The sequence below is a fragment of the Polyodon spathula genome, chromosome 2, assembly GCF_017654505.1.
Source record: "Polyodon spathula isolate WHYD16114869_AA chromosome 2, ASM1765450v1, whole genome shotgun sequence".
NCBI lineage: Eukaryota > Metazoa > Chordata > Actinopteri > Acipenseriformes > Polyodontidae > Polyodon > Polyodon spathula.
Genome location: NC_054535.1, coordinates 106,985,407 through 107,010,814, shown reverse-complemented (window position 1 = coordinate 107,010,814; position 25,408 = coordinate 106,985,407). Strand labels below are relative to the sequence as shown.

The following is a 25,408-nucleotide window of genomic DNA, read 5'->3' as shown; positions in this document are numbered from 1 at the left end:
TAGCTGTCTTTGCTGAAGAGGATATTTGGAATGGGTTTCAGACACGTTGCCGATGCTGAATCATATGTATCCTTTAAGACCTGACTTGAGTATTCAGATCAAGCAGCAACTAGGAACTGGACGAGCATTGACGAGCTGAATGGCCCCCACCCTGGGGAGCGTAATACATCTACAGAGTTTCCACTACTTGTTTCCCATCCCTGACAATGCTCTTGCCATGCCAGCCTGGAGCCTGATCTCATCACATCTCAGATGCTAAGCAAGGTTAAACCTGCACAGTACTTGGATAGCAGACACCTGTGGACATCTAGGTGCTTCAAAGCCACGTACCAGTTGTGGTCCTGATACAGTTCATTAGAGGAGTGCATGTCAGATCTAGCTGAGCAGACGGAGTGATTGTGGACCAGTATTGGATGGGTGAATTTGGAAGGACCATGGAGTTCTGAAAATTTGGACCTATAATAGAAGAGTTTGGATTGATGACTTGGACTAATGGACTGGAATTAGGATTCTGGAGTGGGACAAGGATAATGGGATGCATTCATTGTATGCCTAATAATCTTTTTTAAAGGTCTGGCTAGTTCTTGAGGTGTTGAAAGTCAGGGGCAGCAGACAGTGGTTCTGCACCCATATGAAAAGAAAATATATTCCAATATATTTTTAATATATGGTGTATATGGTTACTATATTAAAAATCTATAGCTTTCCAACACCATATGTTGTACTTACATTTTACATATACTGTATGAAACATATATTTGACATAACTTGAAAATATATCATTCATATATATTAAACATTTTGAAAACATAATCAAAGCCAGATTGTCAGTACAGCACAGAAGCGCAGAGTGAAGAGAGCTCTGCCCTTATAGAAGGTTACCACAGTATTTTGCAATTATATTTGCATTTACCATCGTTTCCTCTGGTTTGCCATATTTTTTTAATACCATTGCTATGCTTTACAATGCTTACCCATGCTTTACCATGCTTTCACTGTGCTTTATTAGCACTATGCTTTTACTATGGGAAACTTTTATAAGGAGTGTTGCAAGAGGTTCCATCCCTTTGGTCACTGTGAAGAGTTTCTGTGCTGTGAGTTTCACTGTGATGTCATCGCCTCTGCCAATAACACACAGACATGCCTCTATTCTGTGCCAAGCTTGCATTCAGCTGCAAGGGTTCTGACTGATGTGGTGGTCACGGAAACACACTGTTTAATGTGGGGAGAGTGGAAATGTTCAGAGCCATTACTCAGATGGAAATGAAGCATTAGCCTAGCAGAGTACAAACATTCTTCTTTGACACTCGACAATGATTGACCAATGCTGCATGCGAGCAACGCTATACACGTCAAGGTCCTTGCTGACATCAAGTGTTGGATATCTCAAAACTTTTTAATGTTGAATTCTGATAAAAACAGGTTCTGCCTGTGAGTTCTCAGAACCAACTTAAAAAATGTTGATTAACTTGGTAGATTTTAGCTGTCACTAATCAGAACTAAAACTAGAAATAAGAAATTTGGGGGTCATCTTTTGAAAGAATATAGCTGAACTTAAAGCTATTCTTTCTGTCCCTGATGCCTCTGTTTCATGTGGAATGGATATTGTAATGTACTTTTCTCTGGTGTCCCAAAATACGTGGTGTCTCACTTACAGCTTGTTTAGAACACTGCCTTAGAATTCTGCAGATTAGAATTGTATCTAAAACCAGAAAAAGTGAGCATACTCCCTGTTCAGTTTAGAACTGATTTTAAGATTTTGCTGAAAAGTCCTGAAAAAAGTAGGTTACTTACAAAAGCCACTGCCCCTGTATATTCCTAATCGCACTCTGAGATCACAGGATGCGGGGTGCTGGTTATTCCAGGGTGAATAATAATAATACGAGAGGAAGCGCCTTTTCTTGAAAAGCTCCTAAATTATGGAATGCTCTGCTTTCTTCTGTCAGGCTAGCTGAGTCTCTTAATCAAGACTGAAAACTGATTTTTATAAAATAACTTTTATTATCTTAGTTTCCCAATTCTACAATCAAAACTGCATTTCTTTGTCCTTTTCATTTCCATTTTTGTTCTATTAATTTGTAATTGTTCCATTGTTATCTTTTACAATTAAACTTTACAATTTTACAATGAAACATTTTTTTTAATTCCAATTGTATTTGAATTTTGTGTAGTTTTTTTAATTGTTCTATCTTTAAAACTAGCTTTTTATCTTAATTTTATTTTATTTTATAATTGAAAGCCAATGTTTTCTCTTTTTTTAATTTCAATTTTATATCATTTTGTATTTTGTAATACTTTAATTGTTCAATTTTTTGTGAAGCACTTTGGGATCCTTGTGATGAAAGGCACCACAGACATTTGAATTTTAATGTATTGTCTTGTACTGTTCGTCACTGGCACACTCTACTAACACGCACTCTACTGCCGCTCAGCAAATAGAACCACAGATGGCACAGCTGGATAAATGCAGGAGGAGGTTATCAGGATCGACTGGTACTGCTTGGGCTTCCTGAGACAGTTATGTTATTCACAGACACATCTAATGCACTGAGACAAGTGATGACATTGTATGCATCACTAGAATACCAGCTCTATTGAAGAACATCATACTGTGATGAACTGGGGGAGGGGCGTGTAAATGGCAGGTGGCAGGGCAGACCACCCCTTTATTGAGTGCTCTGCCCTGCCACCTGGACTGGTTCTGGACTGCTCCTTCTGTGTCAAGCAAACTGCATAAAATGCCACTTACCATCTGTACTGTGTTTTCGCACACCCAACACGTAACCATAAAAAATGACTTACTTCTCACGATCCTCCTCTCTGAACAACCAGCCAAGATGAGCGGCTGATTCGCTCTTCATATATACGAGGTCATCTCCCAATTGGTAATCGCCTCCTTCATTTGGAGATGGCCACATGATGCACACGTTTAGCTGGATGGGGAATTTTAACACCATCCATGCTGTAAAATAATAACAAACAAAACTTTGTGTTTTTAAACACCAAACAATACATTTAAATCATAATAATACAACATAACATATAAATAAATGGGGGGAGAGAGAGAGAGAGAGAGAGAGAGAGAGAGAGAGAGAGAGAGAGAGAGAGAGAGAGAGAGAGAGAGAGAGAGAGAGAGAGAGAGACTGTCTGCATTTTCTTTACTTAAATTATTAAAAATCAGAACAGTCACTTGTCCATGTTGATCAGTAGGTATCAGTGTCAGAGTGTCACTTTCAAGACATCTTGTATTCTTTCTCATTCATTGATTGAGGTTTGACCTGGAAAGGGACTCATGCACTTCAGATAATGTATGGGGGACTCTGTTGGGCTCATTATATTCATCAATCCCTCCCTTATGATCACTGGAAAAGCAGGGAAGTGCTTTCTTGCATTTAATATGCTTCTTCAGTTCCTTACAATCCTCTTCCACTGTCAAATAAATCACAGATTACAGAGAGTTCGTACTTGTCTCATGCCAGCCCTCCTGTTTGATAAACTCTCAACTCTCATTGTGGCTACTTTTGCATTACTGAAGCATGAAACAGTGCAGCAACTCCTTCCTCTCAAAATAAAACCTGTTAAATAACAGTGATCTGCCAGAGTAGTGAAAGAGCACAGCCCTCTTTTCTGAAAAGAGTTCTTCATCCCTGTTGGGATAGGTTCACATTATGAGCCACTGAAACAGCAGCTCTGTGGCCGGGTGGGTTAACTGAGTGTTTGTGGAACGCAGATGCAGCATTTGTTCATTGAGGTAACTGTAATGGACTGAGACCGAAGGGGCTTGATCTAACACCACAATACCACTGGGGCGAATGAGACACAAAGGTGATGAGTATTTCTGAGTTACTGAACAGGACCACTCTGGTTCCCCTGTGTGTCTTGCTCAGAATCTTTAAAGTTACAGTCTTATGAACACCCTCCATTCCTGATGAGTGTAATTGTGGGGCTCTAGCATGTCCTGACTTTGTCTTCCTCATAGTAACTCTGCACATTCATTCTGCACTTTACCATGATTCAGCTGTGTGTCACTACATCTTAAAATGCTTTTGCAATGTAATTCTATGCACAGTAAAAGTTTTTTTTATGGGTTTGCTTGAATTAAACTTCCCAGAAGTGCACACCCTAATTAATTCCCCAGATGAATAGTAAAACTGGAGCTCCAAATGGGAGATCCAAAACCGTTTAGCCATGGATGGACATTTTAAACCAGCAAGCACTTCCTCCTTGGGGAACTCATTTATCTCTTTGCCTCTGAAACCCTGCTGAAGAAAGCAGATTCTCTTCTGCAAGAACACAGCTAAGGGTGAATAGACCAGGTGCTGAATAGACTCTTTGCACAAGAAGTATCATCTAGGTGGTAGTTTACTTACATACATATTTTTGTATACACCAAACATTCAACTCTCCTGCTCACCCACCTTATATGAAGCCATCGTCTCACAATATGGACTGGGTACATGCCCTTTTGTGCTGCATAACCCCTTATAGGTTTCCCACAGTAAAAATATGGCAAATAGTAATAAAGCATAGTGAAAGCATTGTAAAGTCCAGAGAGGAATGGTAAAGAGAATTAAACAAAAATGACAAATCATGATAAGCTATGGTAAGTACAAAGTATTACAATGGGAAAACTGCAAAATGACTGTGCAGATTTACAATGGCATCTTTTATAAGGGGCTTAATAATATTGTCTGACATAAATAGTACATTCTCAAAATGTTTGACATGCTACTATTATGTATTTGATGAATGAATTAGTAATCGTTGACTTTGCAATGTTCATCTGTTCCTTTCTGCCATTGCTGCTTTCTGACTCCGGGCTGATCATCTTTAAATACGTCATCAAAGGTAAGCAAGGCAGTTTTAGACTAGGACTTCTTGGAAGCAATGTGGTCTTGAGGTTAGAGATAAGGGACTGGGAGGCATGTGGTCTTGTGGTTAGAGCTGAAGGAGTGGGAGGCAGTGTGGTCTTTAGGTTAGAGATAAGGGACTGGGAGGCAGTGTGATTTAGTGACTAGAGCTGAGGGACTGGGAGGTGGTGTGATTTAGTGGTTAATGCTGAGTGACTGGGAGACAGTGTGATTTAGTGGTTAGAGCTGAGTGACTGGGAGGCAGTGTGATTTAGTGATTAGAGCTGAGTGACTGGGAGGTGGTGTGATTTAGTAATTAGAGCTGAGTGACTGGGAGTCTGTGTGATTTAGTGGTTAAGGCTGAGGGACTGGGAGTCTGTGTAGTCTAGTGGTTAAGGCTGAGGGACTGGGAGTCTGTGTGATCTAGTGGTTAAGGCTGAGGGACTGGGAGTCTGTGATTTAGTGGTTAAGGCTGAGGGACTGGGAGTCTGTGTGATCTAGTGGTTAAGGCTGAGGGACTGGGAGTCTGTGTGATCTAGTGGTTAAGGCTGAGGGACTGGGAGTCTGTGTGATCTAGTGGTTAAGGCTGAGGGACTGGGAGTCTGTGTGATCTAGTGGTTAAGGCTGAGGGACTGGGAGTCTGTGTGATCTAGTGGTTAAGGTTGAGGGACTGGGAGTCTGTGTGATCTAGTGGTTAAGGCTGAGGGACTGGGAGTCTGTGTGATCTAGTGGTTAAGGCTGAGGGACTGGGAGTCTGTGTGATCTAGTGGTTAATGTTGAGGGACTGGGAGTCTGTGTGATCTAGTGGTTAAGGCTGAGGGACTGGGAGTCTGTGTGATCTAGTGGTTAAGGCTGAGGGACTGGGAGTCTGTGTGATCTAGTGGTTAAGGCTGAGGGACTGGGAGTCTGTGTGATCTAGTGGTTAAGGCTGAGGGACTGGGAGTCTGTGTGATCTAGTGGTTAATGCTGAGGGACTGGGAGTCTGTTGATCTAGTGGTTAATGCTGAGGGACTGGGAGTCTGTTGATCTAGTGGTTAATGCTGAGGCACTGGGAGTCTGTGTGATCTAGTGGTTAAAGCTGAGGGAATGGATTTGTTGACTGAAATAAATCTACATTGTTTTTAGCATCTGTGAAGACGGGGGATTTGGCATTAAGCATTCCAAGTCCCCCCTGTAATTATTTCACTGCCACACCTTCAGAAACTATACCGCAGATGCGTTTAGGGTTTTGCATACAATACTGGGGAACCTCTGAAAATATGCAAGAGGTACACACACTATACTGCATGAATGATAATGATCTAAAATTCAGAATAACATTTACACATGAAACAGAAAGCAAGCACTAAACAGTAATTCAAATTAATATAGTATGTTATTAGAAAAAACACATGGCACAAATGATAAATAAACAAGCAAATGATATACAGTTTAGCTGAAAGGGCGGATGAGATCAGCTTTTCTGAAGTTCGTTAAAAAAGGTTCAGCATACCAGCAATTGCCAGCATAATAGATCTGCTAAACACGCCTCCGCAGCCTCCGCCTCCGGGCAGCGTGAGTTGCTTTTATAATTGTCATTACAATGCACTGAGCTGGTCAAGTCTCAGCTTTGCCCACAGAACGCAGGTAGGAGAGCACACGAAATCCCTCCCCAGAGCCAGACCTCTATGTTCCGTCTCTTGCGCGCTTCGTCGGGTTTGGACTGAAGTCCAACTTAGTTTGTTTAACGGCCTGCTGTTGGCTTTTTGCAGGAGGTGGGGTTTTGGCTCAAGGGTTTTCTCAATAGTTTTTTTTTTTTTTGCTGTTGAAGTTTGAAACAGACTTTGGCTTCTCGACTGACTAGCTACACGTCTGCTCGCTCGTCTGCTTGCACAGAAGAAGCTTTTTATCCGTGTGCGTTTCTACTGGAACGAAGATTAATACAAAGTAAAGCATTACCGTAGCCCAGCAAGTGGAAGACCAGAGGAAAAAGGTGCATTTCAACATGACAGCGATAGATCTGGACACGTACAGCTTGTCACTTTTAACAGCCAAAGAAGACATCCAAAACCTCAGATCGTCCACTAACTGGTAAGAAAATAAACATAAATATATTTCAATGTTTCAGTTTTTTTTTGTTAATGTCTGTGCAGCTGCTGAAGCAATTTCGTTCTGAATCCTATTATTAGTATCGCAGGAACTGCTCTAAAGTTCGGTTACAGTGTAGCCAGATTGTGGCGCTTCGGCGGGGTTAGGGTTATTCTAGTTGCTGTTCGAGATGTGAAGTGTATGTCAGATGGAAAAATGAGCCAGACAGCATTAACAGTACGGTACCACTCAAATGAATGTTGCATTGTTAGCGAAGTTACTGCAGGCCCCTGCTTAATAAATAGTGCGTGCGATGCTGGGCAAGTTACCGAATATATACATAGCTTTCTGGTTGCTGAGAGAGCGTGTTAACAGTTGATTTTTTTTTTATTTTATTTTCTCTGTACGAGCGCTTTGTTTGTGCCAGTGAGCTCCATCACCTGAAGCACGGCATAATGTACCTTCTATAAGATGGCTCTTTGTGCCTGTCACTTTTGTTCCGTGGGCCGTTGCTACCAATTGAGACTCTTGGAAATAGCTCCCCGCCCCTTTAAGCAAAGGAACACACACACACACACACACACACACACACACACACACACACACACACACACATACGTATGTGCGTATAAAAATGACCTCTAGGACAAGGGGGGGGGAGGGGGGGGGAATGGTCAGTTTTTTCTTTGCAGAGGTGAAAGTAAAACACTCCCAAGGCCTACCAGCGACTTTCTTCCCTGCTGAAAATTCCTGCAGTTTACCAGCTGCTGGTGAGTGGGACAAAGCCCTTCTACTGTACCCAAGGCACCATAGGCAGTCTGTGAAACCTAGTTTAGCGCTATAGAGGAAATCAATCCAAAGAAAGGAACAGTTTTATCTTTGAATCATTAAGACCAGCTGAGACGATTTCTACTAAAATGCACATCGTTCAGTCTTGAAATAGTGCTTTGTGAAAAAGGGTGAAAGAACAGGGCTTGTGAACTTCCAGCCTGCTAACTTCTACCCTCTGGTCACTGGAAAGAGCTGGGAAATTGAACCCTCGGTTACTGGTTTCTAACTGTTTTTCCTGGCTGGTATGTAGAACCTCACAGCAATAGGATCAATGTAGGACAAGGGGACAGGTTATGTATATATGTGTGTGTGGGTGTATGTATGCATGTATGTGTATGTATGTGAAAGTATGTGTGTGTGTATGTATGTATTTAGTTGTATGATGCATATTTAAACTGCCCTTTATTTCGTAAGGTAGCACTTTAAGTAATCTGGACTGTCGCTATCACAATTTACCATGCAGCTAATCCCCCGTGGAAGCAATCAAACTGTCTGAGCACAAATGATTTTTTCCAGCTTCTAATTCCTCACCAGGTCCCTAATCCTACAAGCGTACCTTTGGGGGAGAGAGTATGCACCGTGCTGTGCTGCCAGCATGCTGTCTGGTTCATGGAATTGGAGAAGTGTAATCACTGCCTTTTTAAAATAGGCTGAAGATTACAGTTTAAGAGAAGGGATACACTTAGTTTTGTACAGGAAGTTGCTACCTCTCTGGCCTTCAGATGTCAGACAATGATGCACTCCTAATATAGAGCTGGCTGGATGCTGATGTGTTTTTTAATTGGCAGTCTGAAAAGGGGGGTGGAGAAAGGTCTTGATAACGTCTCCTCCCCTGTTGAACTGCACTATGCTGGGACTTGGGGGGGGGGGGGGGGGGGGGGGGGGGGGGGACCAATTTGGGATGTTTTGAAAAATGATCCCCCTTCCGCACTCAGCCCTGGCCTCAGGGTCAGAAAAGATTATTTCATTTACAGAAGTTGTTTGCAAGCACATGAAGGCCACATCACTGATGAATGATTTTCTTTCTTTTGATTCAATAAAGAGAACAGCATTTGCAGCCCTCTTGTTAGCACCGCTGAGCTTATTCAATGCTGCACAATTACTTCCCAAGCACCTCTCTTCAAGTCTGCGATGTCCCCTATAAAAACTTTGCCTCTGTTTTTGCATGGTATTTTTGCATTGTTCCCGTGCTTTTCCCATAGTTATACAATGCATTTAACAGAGTCCTCTAGTTTTCTGTGTTTTTTTAATATGCTTTACCATACCTTGCTGGGCTGTACGATGCTTACCTGTGCTTTACCATGCTTTCACTGTGCTTTATTACATGGGAAACATTTATAAGGGGTGTGCAAAACCCTGTGTGAAAACACTCTTCAAAAACTTGACACAGTGAGACACTGCACTGGGGTAATGCACTCCCTGTTTACCACCAAGGTCATGCAGATGGTGTTCGGTGAACAGGTTTATCAAATGAGATCATTCTTTAATTTACAGTAACGCAACACGTATGCTTTGAGGAGCTTGTTCCTAAAGTTCATCCCATATGATTGAATACCTCGCCTCTACCTCGCCTTTTTATCAAGAGGCCCTTGAAAATGTTTATTTTATATAAGAAAGAAAGAAAGAAAGAAAGAAAGAAAGAAAGAAAGAAAGAAAGAAAGAAAGAAAGAAAGAATTGCATCAATCTCCTATTTTAGTTTCGCATTATGGAAAGACACCTGAGATTCTTTGATTTTGACTGTGAAGGGAGATAAACGCTAGCTCTGGATGGGCAGTCTCAGCCAGGGAGCCCTCCCTGTGCTCACAGTGTAGTAGGAAGTATCTGGGGTAGATAAGGAGCCAGCAGAATATCCAGGAAACAGCTGCCTGCCAGGAATTCCCTCGGCACACCTGAGCGAAACTGAGATAGGAGAAGGGAAACAAACAAAGCAGGTGATGAACTGTGAGCTCCTGCAGCGACAGCATTCCTTTGGATCTTCAATGACCTTCAGGTGGAATCGCTGTGTATCCCCCTGTGTCAATCAAACTCGACACGTCTGTGTGCTGATAGGGAGAGTGATGGTAAACCTGTGGAAGAGGTTCCCTTAGAAAAGTTTCACATACTAAAAGCATAGCAAAGTGTAATACAGCATAGTGAAAGCATGGTAAATGTATGGTAAAGCATGTTAATAAACATGGCAAACAACGGTAAACAGAAACATTGAGACAGGCATGGTAAAACTGCAAAAATACCATGCAAAAATACTGTGGTAAACTTTTACTAGTGTTGTAGGCTACCTGTAACCACACAAACTACAAGTATATGTATTAACCAGTGCACAATAAAGCCAGACTCGATTGGACAAGGAGTTTAACCACACAATCTGTAAGAACACAACACTGCCGGTTACTTATGTATAGGTGAGTATCTATGTATGGATGAATGGGTGGTCCTCGCAATAAGGTTTGGGGTCCTCTTTCTGATAGAAGTTATTCAGCGAGTTCATTCACATACCCACATCATTGGCCCGTGGTCCTAATGTGTGTCTTTTAACATTGAGTTCACTGGTTGTGAGCTGAGGGGTGTAAGGATAGGGCAGAAGCAGCAGAAAAGGAGCGGTTAGTAGGACGGGGTGCCAGCTAGAAAGGACCGGGCTTAGGATAGAGGAGTGGCTGAAGCCCTGACTAGTTGCAGACCGCCGGGCCCGGACTTGGAAATTAGGACAGAAAGTGGTCACTGACTGAGGGCTACGATGCCAACACATCCCAGGGGCAAAGGACCCAGCAACTGAGAACACATATGAGAGTTATGACTGCCCCTTGGGAGGAAGTCAGTCCCGGTAGACCAGGACACGAAAGGAGGTAGAGAGAGAGAGCGAGGGTACCCATCGTCAGAGACTTCTGTAAGGAGGCGCTAGTTAAACCCCCTGATTGACTGAGAATTCACACTGCCTGGGACCTGAAATAAGGACAAAGCATGAAGGTTAGTATGGGACTGGAGCACTGAAAGCGGCCACATCCTGAAAGAAAGGCAGAATATAGAACAGCCTCAAGGTGAGGTAAGATAAGTGCAGGAGCTGTGAAATGACACAGTGTGGCCGGGGGTCCGCTCACACTCACATGGTGAGAACCCCCCTGAAGGTAAAGGAGGTGGATGCCTAGCCCTGAGGTCGGGAGAGGGGGAATCACTTGCCCCCCAAAGGATGGACCCCGGGCTCCTTGTGAAATTACCCACACTGTGAGACAAACAGAGAGCACATGCCGACGCATAACATAAACACAAGACCAGAAAGACAAACGAGACAAAGAGAGGGATGGTTAGTGATTTTAGTAGGATGTGACTATGTGTAGACCTGACGCTCAGTGGAGAGGAAAAAACCCCTTGAGGCTGATTAGGGGAAAACCTCTGGTGGCCCCGGCAGACAGGAAGCCCCCACTCCGGGAATACTAGCAATATTAGAATGGGCTGCTACTATATCAGAGGAGGATGAATCCACCGAGTCCACCGCAGAAGAGGACCAGCTCCCCACATTCTTGATCAGGCTGTGATTGATCCTGGCCCTTGTGGCAGAGGTGGCTGTACCTATACAGAATGAATGGGGTGTAGAGCCAAGGAGGGAGGCCTGCTCTGGAGATGAGGGTGGAGAGGTGGGTTGAGAACCAGTGGCGAGTGATCATAGGAGCGAGAGGAATCGATGAACAGAGGGTCCAAGGGGAGACAGGGTTTCCTACTGGGGAGATACCATGACATTGAAAAGGAGTATAGGGGGCTCAGTACTTGATGGCTGAATGAACTGACCACACTGAAATAAAAGTATTAGATTCGGTCACAATTCGGTCAATTGAACTCGCTCTCACCAGTTGTAAAGTACAGCAGCAGGAATTCAGAAGATTGCAGTACTGAGGCACAGAGCTCGCAGTGCCTGATTAAGCTGCCTGGTCACCATGGCAACTTAACACTCCCAGTAGTCACTCGATGATGGTCTATGAGGCGTCGGTGGAAGAGTTGCAGTACATCAGTGTTGTTGGAGCATGTTATGTGACCCATCACAATCACGAGCCGCCACTGGTTGAGTTTGTAATGGGCTGGGTAGGTCTTTAAAATGTTTGACGTATCTGGTGAAGGACCAGGACAGGATCTTCTAATGGAATGGTAAATTGCGCTGGCTCTGTTGCTTGGCTGGAGACTGGATGGAGCAGGAAAGACTAACAGTGGAGCTCCTGCAGCCAAATAGAGAAGCCAAATAATGAGAAGAATCACCGAAGCAGGTAGGAAAATAATTGATAATATCTTGGCAGCGCTGTGCAGAGAAGTGACCTGCAGGGTTTCATAGCACCAGTATAAAAATGGGTTAGCCATGTGTACTGTTGAGAAATAGAGGAGCCCTTTCCACATCCTCATCATGGGTTATCTAAAGACAGCTTCTAGGAATAAATTACAAATTGAAATTCTTCTAGACTTCTGTGGCTTCATTAACGACAGTCAAGAACAGTTTCGCCAATATCCTGAACTTCATTATAAATTAAAACACTGAAAAAACATTCTCCAAATAGTTAGTGAGTTAGGGTCGTATTTTCAAAGCGTTTAACTCCTAATTAACTCATATTCTTTTTTAAAGAGGTGAAACGCCTATTTTACAAAACTAAAACCAGAGAACGAAGGTATATATTTCAAGTCCTATGTTTTGTGTCTGTGCTGCAGAACACTGTGGGCTTCTAATAAAAGCAGAGAGGGCTTCCTGTGTCACTGCTGAGGAGTCGCTGCTCTCTCTGGATGAAGGCTGTGTACACATGCTGACGGTTCGATGCAGGCTATACTCACGAGTCGAGGTGTAGCAAGCTGAAAACTCCTAGAAGAGAGGTGTAACAAGATGTATGTGAATGATGACTAAAGAAAAAAGCAGTTTGAATATAAAGTAATTTAGCCACTTTGAGCCGTTGTTTTTAAAAAAGACCATTCACCACAAAGTGTTTGTCTCAATGCATTGCAAAGCATATTGGGCTGAGGGATCCATTTACTGTTAAGTCTTTCCGCTTCATTTGCTGGGGGAAGAAAACCAAACCGTCAGAGTTTCTGTTCCTGTACAAACCTAGACACACTCTGGAGTTCACCTGAGTTGTGTGTTATTGGTAAAACTAACACCGTAGATGAAATACTTTAATAGTTCTGGTGATTTGTAACTAATTTTAAAGTAAAATATTTTACTCAATTATATATGGGAATCATATCACAAAATGCACAGCATCATTTGTTATTTTTTAATCCTAAAGCAAGAGAAGTTCAGTCATTGGGATGTAGTGCCTTGTCTATCACAAGGCCTGTTAAGCAGTTAGAGATGTGTTTGCTCCCTTCAGTGGTACTACAGGAGGTCCTCTGTGCCTTGTGTGATACATCAACGCTTGCTGGCTTTGCTAGATCTCTTTCCTCAGTTGAAAGCCTCCCCAGTCCATGGTTGCATCTCCAGGCTTTGTGACCCCTCAGAGACCCCTCTGTCCTGTCCACAATCCAAACACAAGCAGGAGTCTCCCAGCTCCGTTTACTGTGGAGAGGAATTGCTGTGTGCGGGTGATAGGGGCCATGCTTACTATTAACAATGTTTATATCTGTTTATTTAAGGGTAGTTTGACAGCCCCATTAAACAGCCCCCTCATGGCTGGGCTCACAGTCACAGAGACAATGCTTCATTCATGTGCAGGGTACAGGGGGCCTTTCTTCTCCCCTTGCACAGTTGCTCTGTCGCTGAAACCAGTTGTTTTAGGGAAGGGTTCTTCGGCAGCCAGTTTTGATTTCCCCATTTTTTCAAAGACTTTAGTCCAGGCTTAATTTACAGAATGAGAAACAAACCATTTGAAAGTGCAAAAGAGACCTTGTATTGTATTAAACAAGTTTTGGTTTTTTTTTTTGGCTCCAGCTTTGATAAACGAACAGGTGTTTTTATTCACCCCCCAACCCCTCCAAAAAATAGTGGTGGAAATGAAAACACTTCAAAAGAAGTGTTTGACTGCTGACTTTCTTAAAGTTTTACCTCTGAGCTTCAAGTGCCTGTAGCTCACAAAAGAATCCCATACATTTCCCAGCAATGCACATCCATTCACCACATAGGTCTCAAATGTCCAGCATTTTAATTTGAAATAATTTCTTTTAAAACAGCACAACTATGGATGTGAGTGACAGATACGTTTTATTAAATTGATTTATTAGCTCCAGCCTCTTTCTTGTAGGAGAGTATTTTTTATGATAGTGGCGCAACAGAATTCCATATAATTCCAGATCCCGTCCCCCTCCATTTAAAGGGAAATTAATATTGAATTTCAGGATTGTGACATCCGTCTATTCCCAAATGACTGAGTGCACTGGGCGTTCTTCCTGGCCAGTGCTGGATGAGATAACCAGTCTGATTTAAAGAACTTCCTCCTCTTAATGTGTTTGAAGTGGAAATAGCTGACATGTCTTCTTGATTGCCTTGCCTGCAGCACAGGGTTCAGCTAACAAGTGTGGACTGTTGTGTTATTGCAGACAGAAACAAGACAGGTTCAGCAACGTACAAGCAGAGGAGGTAAGCAAGGAGAAGTAATTCAATCTCTTCGTGTTCCCAACCCCTCTTCTCTCATTAGCAGAACCAAACGATCAATCTCAGAGCCTGTCAGCTATTACAGTATACACTGCAGCATAGCTATTAAAGTATGTCCTAACTTTAGCTGTTAAGAAACATTAAGCAACAAACATTATAATTATACATTTTCTATAAAGAATAATTAATTACCAAATTAAATATTATTAATAAAAAATCTCAGCCCATAGATAGTACTGCCCCTATTAGCAGCACCATAAGAACGCTTCCCACAGGACCGTCCAAGTATCTCCCACGATTCAGCTACCCAGCTTAGGTACTGCTCTTACACAAGTACTATAAATAGCAAAGCAAGGTGTTATAAAGACAAGACCTTACCGTACACTGTGTTCTTTTAGAGCAGAGTTTACATGTTCAGTGTTTTTTGCAGGTTTTTGTTGTTGTTCTCTTAATATCAGAATAATAATCTCTTTCTTAGATCTTTGTACTGCAAACAAGTTATCTGCCAAACCTCAATATTGTCATTCGGCCTCGCACTGTTTTTCTGCTGGGCATGTGAGAGCAGGCCAGGCAGGCAAAGCAAACACAGAAAAGATGCCCTGACTTTCTAATGCCACAGAGCAGTGTGGTGGTAAAGAGAAGTGCCACTTACTCTACCTGTTTTTCACTGCTGCAGTGGAAAGCCCTTTGCTAACCAGGGTGCAGTATGTTGTCTGTGGAATGCTGCTCCTTATGTTTTTACCTTTAGCAGAATTTCAGTATATGGTCATTTTGCAGTTCTTCCATGGTTATACTATGTATTTACAATAGTTTGCTCATGTTTTTAAATATGGCTTACCATACCTATGTTTTTACTGTGCTTTCACTATGCTTCGTTGCACTTCCCTGCGCATCCTATGTGTCTCCACTAGGGGAGCCACCTCTAGTGTAGGAAAAAAACAGGACAGGCAAACTTAATTCCAAAACTACAGTAAAACAAAGTCGCAGCAGCATCGCTGCCTGTGTTGACACATAGCTGATATTGTGGATCAAGGTTATAGTGATAGTCAATTTGAATACCTGAGACAGTTTATTAGAATAATTATGATAATTATGTTACACTATGCATTTACCATAGTTTACCCTGGTTTTAATATGATTTACAATGCTTACCTATGATTTACCACGTTTTCACTGTGCTTTACTACACTGTGCTATATAAGGTGATGTACTGCTGGGAATAGGGCATTGCATCTTGGTTAATCTAATCAGGGTCAGACAGTAAAACCCATGCTCACCTTACTGGAAGTCCAGGTGTTAGGAACAGGCTGTCATGTGATGCTGTGCCTGTGTTCTGTTGTGAGAGTACTGTGAATGCATTGTGCTTATAAAAGTTTCCCACAGAGAAAGCACTTCAGAGTATAATAAAGCACAGTGAAAGCATAGCAAAGTGTAATAAAGCACAGTGAAAGCACTTCTGAATGTAATAAAGCACAGTGAAAGCATAACAAAGTGTAATAAAGCACAGTGAAAGTATGGTTAAGCACATATAATACCCAGACAATTCTAGCAAAGTAAAAAAAAAAAGTCAAATCATCTGCATAGTATTCCATGGGGAAACTGCAAAATGACCATGTCAAAGTATTGTGGAAACTATAATGGAATACTGTATGTGCAGATCAGGGTGCAACTTGAAACAAGTCCCACGGTACACTGTAAACCTGAGATATCACTGGGCCAGGCCAGGCTGTTGTAGTTTATTGAGCTTGTCCAAGGCTCAGGAATGTTCAGAGCTGTAACCCTGGAGAGGAAGTAGCGAGCTTGGGATTTACTGCTGAATGTGAGTACGGATTTATTATCTAACGGCTCTGACCCCACCCAGTCACTACATTGACATTACAAGCCCTTCGCATTCTGGTCTTACTCATTGTGCAACAGTAACAGTTTCATTTTCCTTAGGAAAAAAAAAAAAAAAAAAAAAAAAAACTGGCCTTTTTCTTAGGAGTTCTGATTTTTCTGATCTATCTATTTATTTATTTTTACTCACCATTTTCTGTTTTAGAGAAGACAAAAAACAAGGGCTTCAAATGTTACAGGACTTTTATATATTGAAAAGTGAATTGGTGAGGTGAAGGGTCCTTATACAGGACTTTTATATATTGAAAAGTGAATTGGCGAGGTGAAGGGTCCTTATACAGGACTTTTATATACTGAAAAGTGAATTGGCAAGGTGAAGGGTCCTTATACAGGACTTTTATATATTGAAAAGTGAATTGGCAAGGTGAAGGGTCCTTATACAGGACTTTTATATATTGAAAAGTGAATTGGCGAGGTGACAGCTCCTTATACAAGAACATGTAGGACTTGCTGTCAGTGGGGACTAATTAAACAAAGTAGTGAATTATGAAGTGGTGCAATATCCAGGGAGTGCTATACTTGCATATTAACAACACAGTTTTACAAAACGCAGCGTGCTCATCACTTCCTGCCCAATGAGAATACCCTTGATTTCTAATAGCTTCACGCTACAGTAATGCAGCAGGAATCTGTCAGGTTAATAATCCACACCATGTCCGGGTGAAATCGGCTTTATCACAACTTAATGGATCAGGCCAGGATGAAATTGACAAATGCAAGATTTTAACCGGGACTGTCTCATGTGTTCAGTCACCTGCATGATGGTGAGCGATATCTCACTGGGGCTGGGACACACAGACGCGTTTGTGATCTCTCAGAGGGTGGAAGGGAGAGAAGACCCTATGCTGTGAATGAGAAACAGCTGCATGTTCAAATGCAGCACTAATTCATGCTGGGATGGCATTTATGGGGTGTTTTTATCAGCAAAATTCTTGGGCGATGCTGCTATAGATCTTTTTTTTTTTTTATAAAAAGGATTTCTGGCTAGCTTGTGACCCGAAGGTTTCCTAACTACATGCCCTGTCACCTGCTCTCCAGTTCATTGCTTTTCCTGTCTGGGATTTCAGAGTGACATTGCTGCACAGTGCCAGCCGAGCATGATGGTTCTCAGCTTGTGTGCAGTGTAAAGCGTGGCTCTTAGAGGAAGGTTTATCAGAGGGGAGCAACCAGAAAACTAATTCCTCCAACAATACAGGACAGCTAATAATCCACAATGAACAGTGCATTCAGAGTATAAAAGCAAACCTGTGTACATGTAGGCTCTTCACAAAGTCCTTCAAATACGACTGAAAGCATACCCAAGAATATCATATATACGCAGTGAGAAAACTATTATAACTGTCAATTCAGTGTCAGGACCATCACTGTTTGTTTTAAGTATGGGTGATGCCAATGATTGTTGATTATTTGGCCGCTGGTCCCGCCTTTCAATTTCAAGGGCAGAAGGAAGAGGAACTGATCAGGCAATGCCAGGTCAGCAGAGGGTGGTCCTTGACAAAGCAACTCCCTCCCCCCTCACCTCATGAAGGGGGCTGCCTGCAATGAAGTGGAGGTCAGGGGGTGGAGAATAGGGTTGCAACAGCCAGGTGGGTTTACCTGAGGGTTAAATAACACAGAGGGGAGTGATCGAAGGAGGGAGCAGGAATCTCATAATCCTTCCATCTACTCTCAGTCTAAGCTTCTGATTCTGCTCTTAAAGTAAAACGAGGAATCTCATTAGACTGTAACATCACAGAACAGCAAGCGGAAAAGCTGTAGTCCTGCAATGCTCAAGTGCAGAGGCAGGCTTTGAAGGTGTGGACAGTGCATGCCACATTGGATGAAGCTGTATTTTATTAATATTCATGTGAGTGCTGAGTGCTCATTCCACAGGCTGTTCATTGACCTGAAATGACGGCCACATACCCTCCCTTTAGTCTAAAACGTATTTCTAGTGGAAGTCTGTCTGTTCAAGGCCCTGCTAGCCCAAGCTCTTGTCCCATCTGATACATACTAGGGGCCATGTTTTCAAAAGGTCTCATTAATGTATCTCATTCTGGCTTACCAGTCAAAAACAGTGAAAGATTGCGGGCAGTGAATTTGTGATGGGCTAATGTACTGTATATTTAATGAAGTGGTTACCTGTAATGCTCTCCGTTACACATAATGACTGTTAATAATGACAAGGAGAAACTTATAAAATTAGGATACGATTTACAGCCTCTGATTTTGTTTAATAACATTCTCTTTGTCCCTGCCATCCCCTCTCTCCCTCTCTCTCTCTCTCTCTCTCTCTCTCTCTCTCTCTCTCTCTCTCTCTCTCTCTCTCTCTCTCTCTGTCTCTCTCTCTCTCTCACTTTCTTTCCCTCCCTTTTCCTCGCTGCTGACCAGTTCTCAGTGCGATAGCTCTGATCCTACCTCTCTAGTATGTGTGAACTCCCCTAACGGTCTCCTCTGAGGAAGTCTGGGAGAAGTTCATTTCTCTTAAAACTCCAGAAATAGCTGCAGGACTGATGTAATCCAGCATCCTGGGGGAGAAGAATTCTGCTGGCAGTTCTCAGGAATGTTCTCCACAATGTTGCAGTGGTGTTTTTTTTAGAATCTTTATGGAATATTACAGTGCCATTTTCCAGAGTGCTGATTTGTGCATTTCCATTTAATTGTTTGCTTGGGAATATTAGACTATTTATCTGATTGTGGAAGGCAGTGGGTTGGAGTAGCTATGTGGTTAGAGAAAGCACTGGGCTGCAGTGTGGAAGGCAGTGGGTTTAAGTAGCTCAGTGGTTAGAGTGCTGGGCTGCAGTGTGGAAGGCAGTGGGTTCGAGTAGCTCAGTGGTTAGAGTGCTGGGCTGCAGTGTGGAAGGCAGTGGGTTTGAGTAGCTCAGTGGTTAGAGTGCTGGGCTGCAGTGTGGAAGGCAGTGGGTTTGAGTAGCTCGGTGGTTAGAGGAATGTCTGTGCTGCAGTGTGGAAGGAGCTGATTGCAGCTGCTCAGAAGTACTGTCAGAGCTGTTTAATGTGTCAGATGAAATTCCTGTCAAACCTCAATCCCAAGCACAGTTTCCAGGAAGTTGACGTATTTAGACAGATATGGACAACAGTTTTGCATTGCCTACAATTTTAGGATTGAGATATAATAAAAAAAAAATATATATATTTAAAGAGAATTTAGATATTTTATTTAGCCTCATGTAATCAAAGAAACTACTAAATGGTACTGCAAAAGTGTACCGGAAGCCAGAAGAGTACAGTCAGCACTCACATATCCCACTCTATAACATTTTTTACTTCAGTGACGGTTAAGCGTGTGTGACGCATATCTGATTATTTCATTTTGGCCCATTCCAACCCTTGTATTTATTTTATGTTCCTTGAAAAACTTACAGTATTATAAATACATATCTGAAATGATTGTGTTTTAAAATAAGTAAGCTTCCATTTAGACAGTACTATATTTTAACAGAAGTAGTATTATAATTCAGAACGATATGATTTGGAAAATATCACTTGCCAAAAGAGAAAACTGGACACCTGGACTGTAATAGTACATACTTTTACGTATTGTAGCAGTATGTAAAATTCACCATTAACGGCCCAACAGCAAAATCAAATCTAAATATTACCTGGGTAACGGATACCCGAGTGCTGACGTGTATCTGGGTAACGGATATTTGAGTGCTGACGTGTATCTGGGTAACAGATACCTGAGTGCTGACATGTATCTGGGTAACGGATACCCAAGTGCTGACGTGTATCTGGGTAACAGATACCCGAGTGCTGACGTGTATCTTGGTAACGGATACCCGAGTGCTGACGTGTATCTTGGTAACGGATACCCGAGTGCTGACGTGTATCTGAGTAACGGATATCTGAGTGCTGACTGTAGTACAGTATTTCATCCTATATATCCTTTAAGTCTGTGCCAGGTATTCCACGTATACACAAGTGATCAGTTTACCTTGACAGTCGGTTATCCAGTACTGATACTTCAGTATTGTTTATTAGGACTATGTCATACTGAAACTTTCCAACAGCAACCCTTCAATATTACAGCATTGTATGCATCTCCAGTAGTAAACATAGGCACCCTTTCAGAAGAAAATCTGCAGGGATGGCTCATTTGGGGTAAAGTATGTGCTGCATATCACAGGTGTCTCCCATTTTCTTTCCCAGTCCCTGTTGTTGGCTATGACACTGGGCCAACCCCTACACAGCATCCAAAACAAACTGAGCCTGCACAGGAAAGAAGGCTTCAGCCCTCTTACTGCATCAGTCCATTAAAATCACCCGTGTTCCAGTGGGCACCTGATTGGAGTGTGTGAAATGCTCCAGGGAACAGCTGGTTAAAGTGGCTGTAGCTAACAACAGCAAAAACAAACGGTACTGAAGCCAGTGTGCAGGAGAGCGGCTGCTGGAGCTTCTCTACCTGACATGGGGTTGTTTCTGAACAGAACCTCCAAACACCATAATGGGCTCCTAGCTGATGGAGCCGCAGCAACCTCTCGCACACTGGGTGGTGATGGATGGATAAGGACCTTTTGTTTCCACTCCCTCCGTTCTTGAGATTCATAAGACTTGTTTGTGTCACAGACTCCATGCTGTTCTTTCTAGCCAGGTCAGGATAATTTGAGGTATCCCTCCTTTACTAATGGAGTCCTGGTCAAGTTTCATTGGTAGGATATTGTGGGCCAGTTTAATATCCAGAAGGATGTCACCTTTATAAAGTTTACTGTAGTAAGTGCATAGCAAAGTGTAATAAAGCCTAGTAAAAGCATGGTAAAGACCAGTTAGTTATGGTAAAGCATATAAAAAAAAAAAACATGGCCAGCCAATGTAAACTCTGGTAAATGCATAGTATAATCATAGGAAAAGCATGGGAAAACTGCAGAAATAGCGTGCAAAAATACCGTTCCATATGATAAAAGCCTGGAACACGACAGGTTAAGTTGCAGTGGCTCTGAATCCAGCTGTTTCGACAGAATGCATAATATGAAAAGAAGGAGGTATGTTGAGGAGGGCCTGAGCTGTTCCTGTGATCTGGGGAGCAGTGCTTCTCTGAATGGGGCAGCTCTTTTTTTGGAAGTGTTGCTAACAATAGAGCCAACATTCTACCCATGTTTGGTCAGTGCTGAATGTGAAGGAAATGAAGCGATATAATAAAACAGGCAGTGCAGCGTCTCTGCTCTGAAATGTAATAAACAGCTGTGTGGGCTTCCCACTCATTCCAGACCCAATAGACATAGCAGTCTGGACTCTGGAATGGAAACATATACTGTAGAATGGTTAGATTAGACTTTTATAATAATAACAATAATAATAATCCAGTCTAACTCATTCCTAAGTGTTGTTGCAGGGTTAGAGCCCTGTCTGTATATATTCACTGTGTGTGTGATAATTTTGTAGTTTATGGGAGGGGTGTCTTAGCGAAGGCCTGAAAGACTACATGTCCCAGAAACACTTGGGTGCATTTAAGGGTTTTTTTTAATTGAATGATTGTTTGAGTGTTTGTAATTAGGGTCTTGTGCTTGTGTATATAAGGGTCATTCTACCTTTAAAGTGCCTTTTGCATGCAAAGGCCATATTTGGATAAAACTGTTTTTACTCAAACTAATTGAAACTAATTGATGCATAATAAAGTATTACATAGTTTATATTCACATGCGCTGTAAAAAATACACTAGAAAGCATTTAACATGAACATCATGCTTATTTATTAAACAAAACACCGCATTTAGCAATGTCCCTATTCATCTTCTTACTGAGTCCATTAAGATAAAACCCCACGAAAGCCTGTTTGTATAACATTTTACCATTATAGCAGAAAACAACTCAGTACATTGTTTCTCAACTATACATTTACATAATCAATAAACATTTTGTTAACATAAATTAAGGTATTTAATACTGTCTAATTTAATACTGTCCCTAATCCACTGTCAACTGTTACTGAGAACTCCCCCTGCAAAATAATGGATTATCCCACAAATCACATGATCCTCAGCATGTGTCCTTATCATCAAGGAATAAGATACATGGAAACACCTGCAAGCATGCCTAAGCAAGTGTTCATACATGTTTTAAAGCTAACTTGTCTTGGAACATGAAGTAAATCAGAAAACCTTTTCCAACAATATATACATTTGTTTTATAAACCCCATGAAGCCCTTTACCAGAAACACATCATGTGCCGCCATTTTATTGACCTCATGGAACATAAAGGCCAAATTTTGTTATATATGTCAACCATGTTACTGGTCAGTGTTAGGGTTAGGGTCAGCGTTAGGGTCAGGGTTAGGGTTAGGGTTATAGATACTGGTCTAAACTATATTTTGCGTGAACTATGTTACAGACATATAAGTAACATTTTTACTGTTCACAAAACAAAAACCTAGCTCCACCTTGGAGCACTGGCTTAAATTTTACCCAAAGCTAAACTATTACAGGCAGCTAACAAACACTCAAACATAATTCAATTAAACAACCCCCTCAAATGCACCCAAGTGTTTCCCCTTCCCATCCCCTAGAGGCTTCTGGGACACCCCTCCCATAGACTACAAAATTACCTTGCCCTACTGTAGTGTATAACCTATTTTCCATGAATATCTATACACTTAAGTGGGTTGGTGATCTGCGATTCCAGTTCTTATTATAAAATATTAAAGTACCACTAACAAAATGAATTATTCTAAACTCCTAAATATTTACCGTTTCTTTAAGGATTCGGTTAATTCAGGCCAACAATTAATTATTTTACTTGAATAGGAAAACACAGAACCATCAGTTTAAAATGTGTTGTATTTAAATATATCTACCATAACTGATAACTGATGGCTCGGAGTCCACAATAAAATGATAATAACCCATCTGGGGATTTCAGAGATATTATTCATATTAAACTGAAGACCGAAGTCTGTGTGAATTTGTTGTCTGAACAGTCAAGCTTTTTAAAATTATTGTTTTGTATCTCCCTCACATTGAATGTCTGCACTCATCAAAGAAGCAAGTTTAAATATTAGTTCATATTATTTTATTTTCGAGGTTAAAAACATAAAAAAACTAACATGTTTCGACCAAACAGTGGCCGTCCTCAGCGTTTCTATCTTCAGAGTGGATGACACAAGTCATCTGTTGTTATAAAATATTTTCACATTTCTTGGTCAGAGTCTGCCTTGTCCAGTTTGCTGACTGAGCTTTTTAAACCCGGCTTTGGATTCATAAGGCAGTGGGTCTGGACGACTTTTAGAGCAACATAAGAAGGGTTCCGGACAAAAGGAGGCCGTTTGGTCCTTCAGTGCTCGTCCAGTTCATGACAGCTGATTGATCTCAAACCTGTCAAGTCAGATCCCAATGATTTAAAATCAACAACATGACTAGGTAGCACATTCCATACCCTCGCCGCTCTTCTAGCCTGTGTCCTCAGTCTGTCTCCACTTCATTTCCACCTGGGTCCTCTGGTCCTGGTGTCTGGTGTATTGCTTAGATTTAGCTTTGTCAGCCCCTTTAAAGGTTTTAACCTTTTCTTCCAGCCTTGGGATTAGAGTGTTGCTCTTCTTTGTACTCTCTCCAGGGTCACAATGTCCCCTTGGTGTTGTGGTGCCCAGAATAAGACTCTGTACTCTTAAGTGCGATCTCACCAGTGCGTGATACAGCCTTGATTTGTACTGTACACTTTGGCCTGTATAGCCAAGCATTCTGTTTGTATTGGAATTGCTTCCTTACAGAGTCTGATTGCCGCAAAGAGCAATATAAGTCATTATGAAAGAGTACAGCTGTGACAGGTAAGGATTTGCTTTAATCAAGACCCTGCAAGAGGAGCTTTCATCCTGGGTTGTCTGGGTGTGAACTGACTGAAGAAACCCGGGTTTGCCACCTGGAGAATTCTTCTTCTGAACAGCCTGTATTCACCCACAGATTTCTGCTTGACTTTTTCAATGGCTTTCTGAGAGCGAGTGAGAAAGGCTTTAACATTGGCCACTTATCAAATGTGCCATTCCTCTACAGTACCAAAATGCACTGCTTGTGGTGGCCATAATGGGGATATGGAATGGGGTGAAAGTGTGCCCTGTCTTGTGCTGACCTCTGGGAGATGAGCCCTGTTCACTGGTTATGGGATCACAGTCGCTGGCTGTATTGAGTTTTGGCTGGTGCTACTACACAGATTACTGGATTCTAGCTAGCTCCCGGACAGTATTGAGCTTGCTTGTTTAAATATGCAATATATTTGGGGTTAACTTTCATGCTGATATTTACAGTACTCTTGGCATGCCAGTTAATGGCATTCGCTAATTGCCTCCACAAGAAAGCTCAGTTCTCATTTTGAGGAGCCTGCAGCCCCGCCCCTGGCCCGCAGAGCTCTTTCTGGAGTGAATTGCTTCTTGGCTGGTTCTCACAATCCTGCCACAGGGTGACTTCATCGCTGGTGGTGGAACTGTGCTGACTGCAGGAGCTGGTTTCACCATCATTACTGCATGGAGCTAAGCATGCAGAGAGATGTACGTATTGCAAGACATGCACTTTTTACAATGTCTGTAGTGTTTACCCCTATAAACTATTTAAAAAGTAATATGGCAAGTTTTTTTCCAATTGATGATTTAATCTACAGTATGTCTAAACAAGAATTTTATATTGCGTTGAATTGTTTCCGGTTTCATTAGAAGTTTTATTTGAGTAATTACAAGCATTTTCCTATGGGCTGCCTAAGAAGAGCGAGCAGGGCTGAACAGTCAGTGGGTGGAGGCAAATAAGATAGACAACCAAAGCACTGAGGTTGTGACTAAAGCAACTGTGCCAGTGTGAATGGTAGCGTGGTGATGCAATGAGATTGTGAACCCTGTAGATGAGATGAGGTTAAAAGCTGTATAACCACAGATGCAGCTCTTTTGCAAGATGCTTGCTTGTAGTGTGTGTGGTAAGTGCATGGCTTTTGACCAATTAGCATGCAGGATTTCAATCTGCAGGTTCATCAGTTGCTGTATAACTGGTAAACAGTGCCATAAACATGTTTTCATCTACCTATATCATTCCATTACCTTCATTCATTATCTTAACTCTAATAGGCACCTTTAGATATGCTTTATGTTAAATGACTTTTTTTTCTTGTAAGCACCTCCTTTTTGTTGTTTGTTTTGCATGCATTCAATTAGAACCCTATGACTCTGTTGTGATGGTAGCGTTTACCCACTACTGAGCATCTGCCTCTTCATCTGGCCTCTCATCATTTCCTTACCCATGAGTGGG

General features: G+C 41.9%; 1 protein-coding gene across 3 annotated transcripts in view; it reads left to right on the top strand.

Moving 5' to 3' along the window:
- Window positions 1–6,424: 6,424 nt before the first annotated feature.
- Window positions 6,425–25,408, top strand: part of LOC121306874 (drebrin-like) — a 63,444-nt gene continuing 44,460 nt past the window's right edge. For 2 of the 3 annotated variants that reach the window (XM_041238867.1, XM_041238860.1), the window contains exon 1: window positions 6,425–6,920. In XM_041238867.1, coding sequence (XP_041094801.1) covers window positions 6,835–6,920 — 86 coding nt within the window. In that variant the 5' untranslated portion in view covers window positions 6,425–6,834. The remainder of the gene's footprint in view (window positions 6,921–25,408) is intronic. The other variant, XM_041238874.1, reaches the window with a different exon arrangement.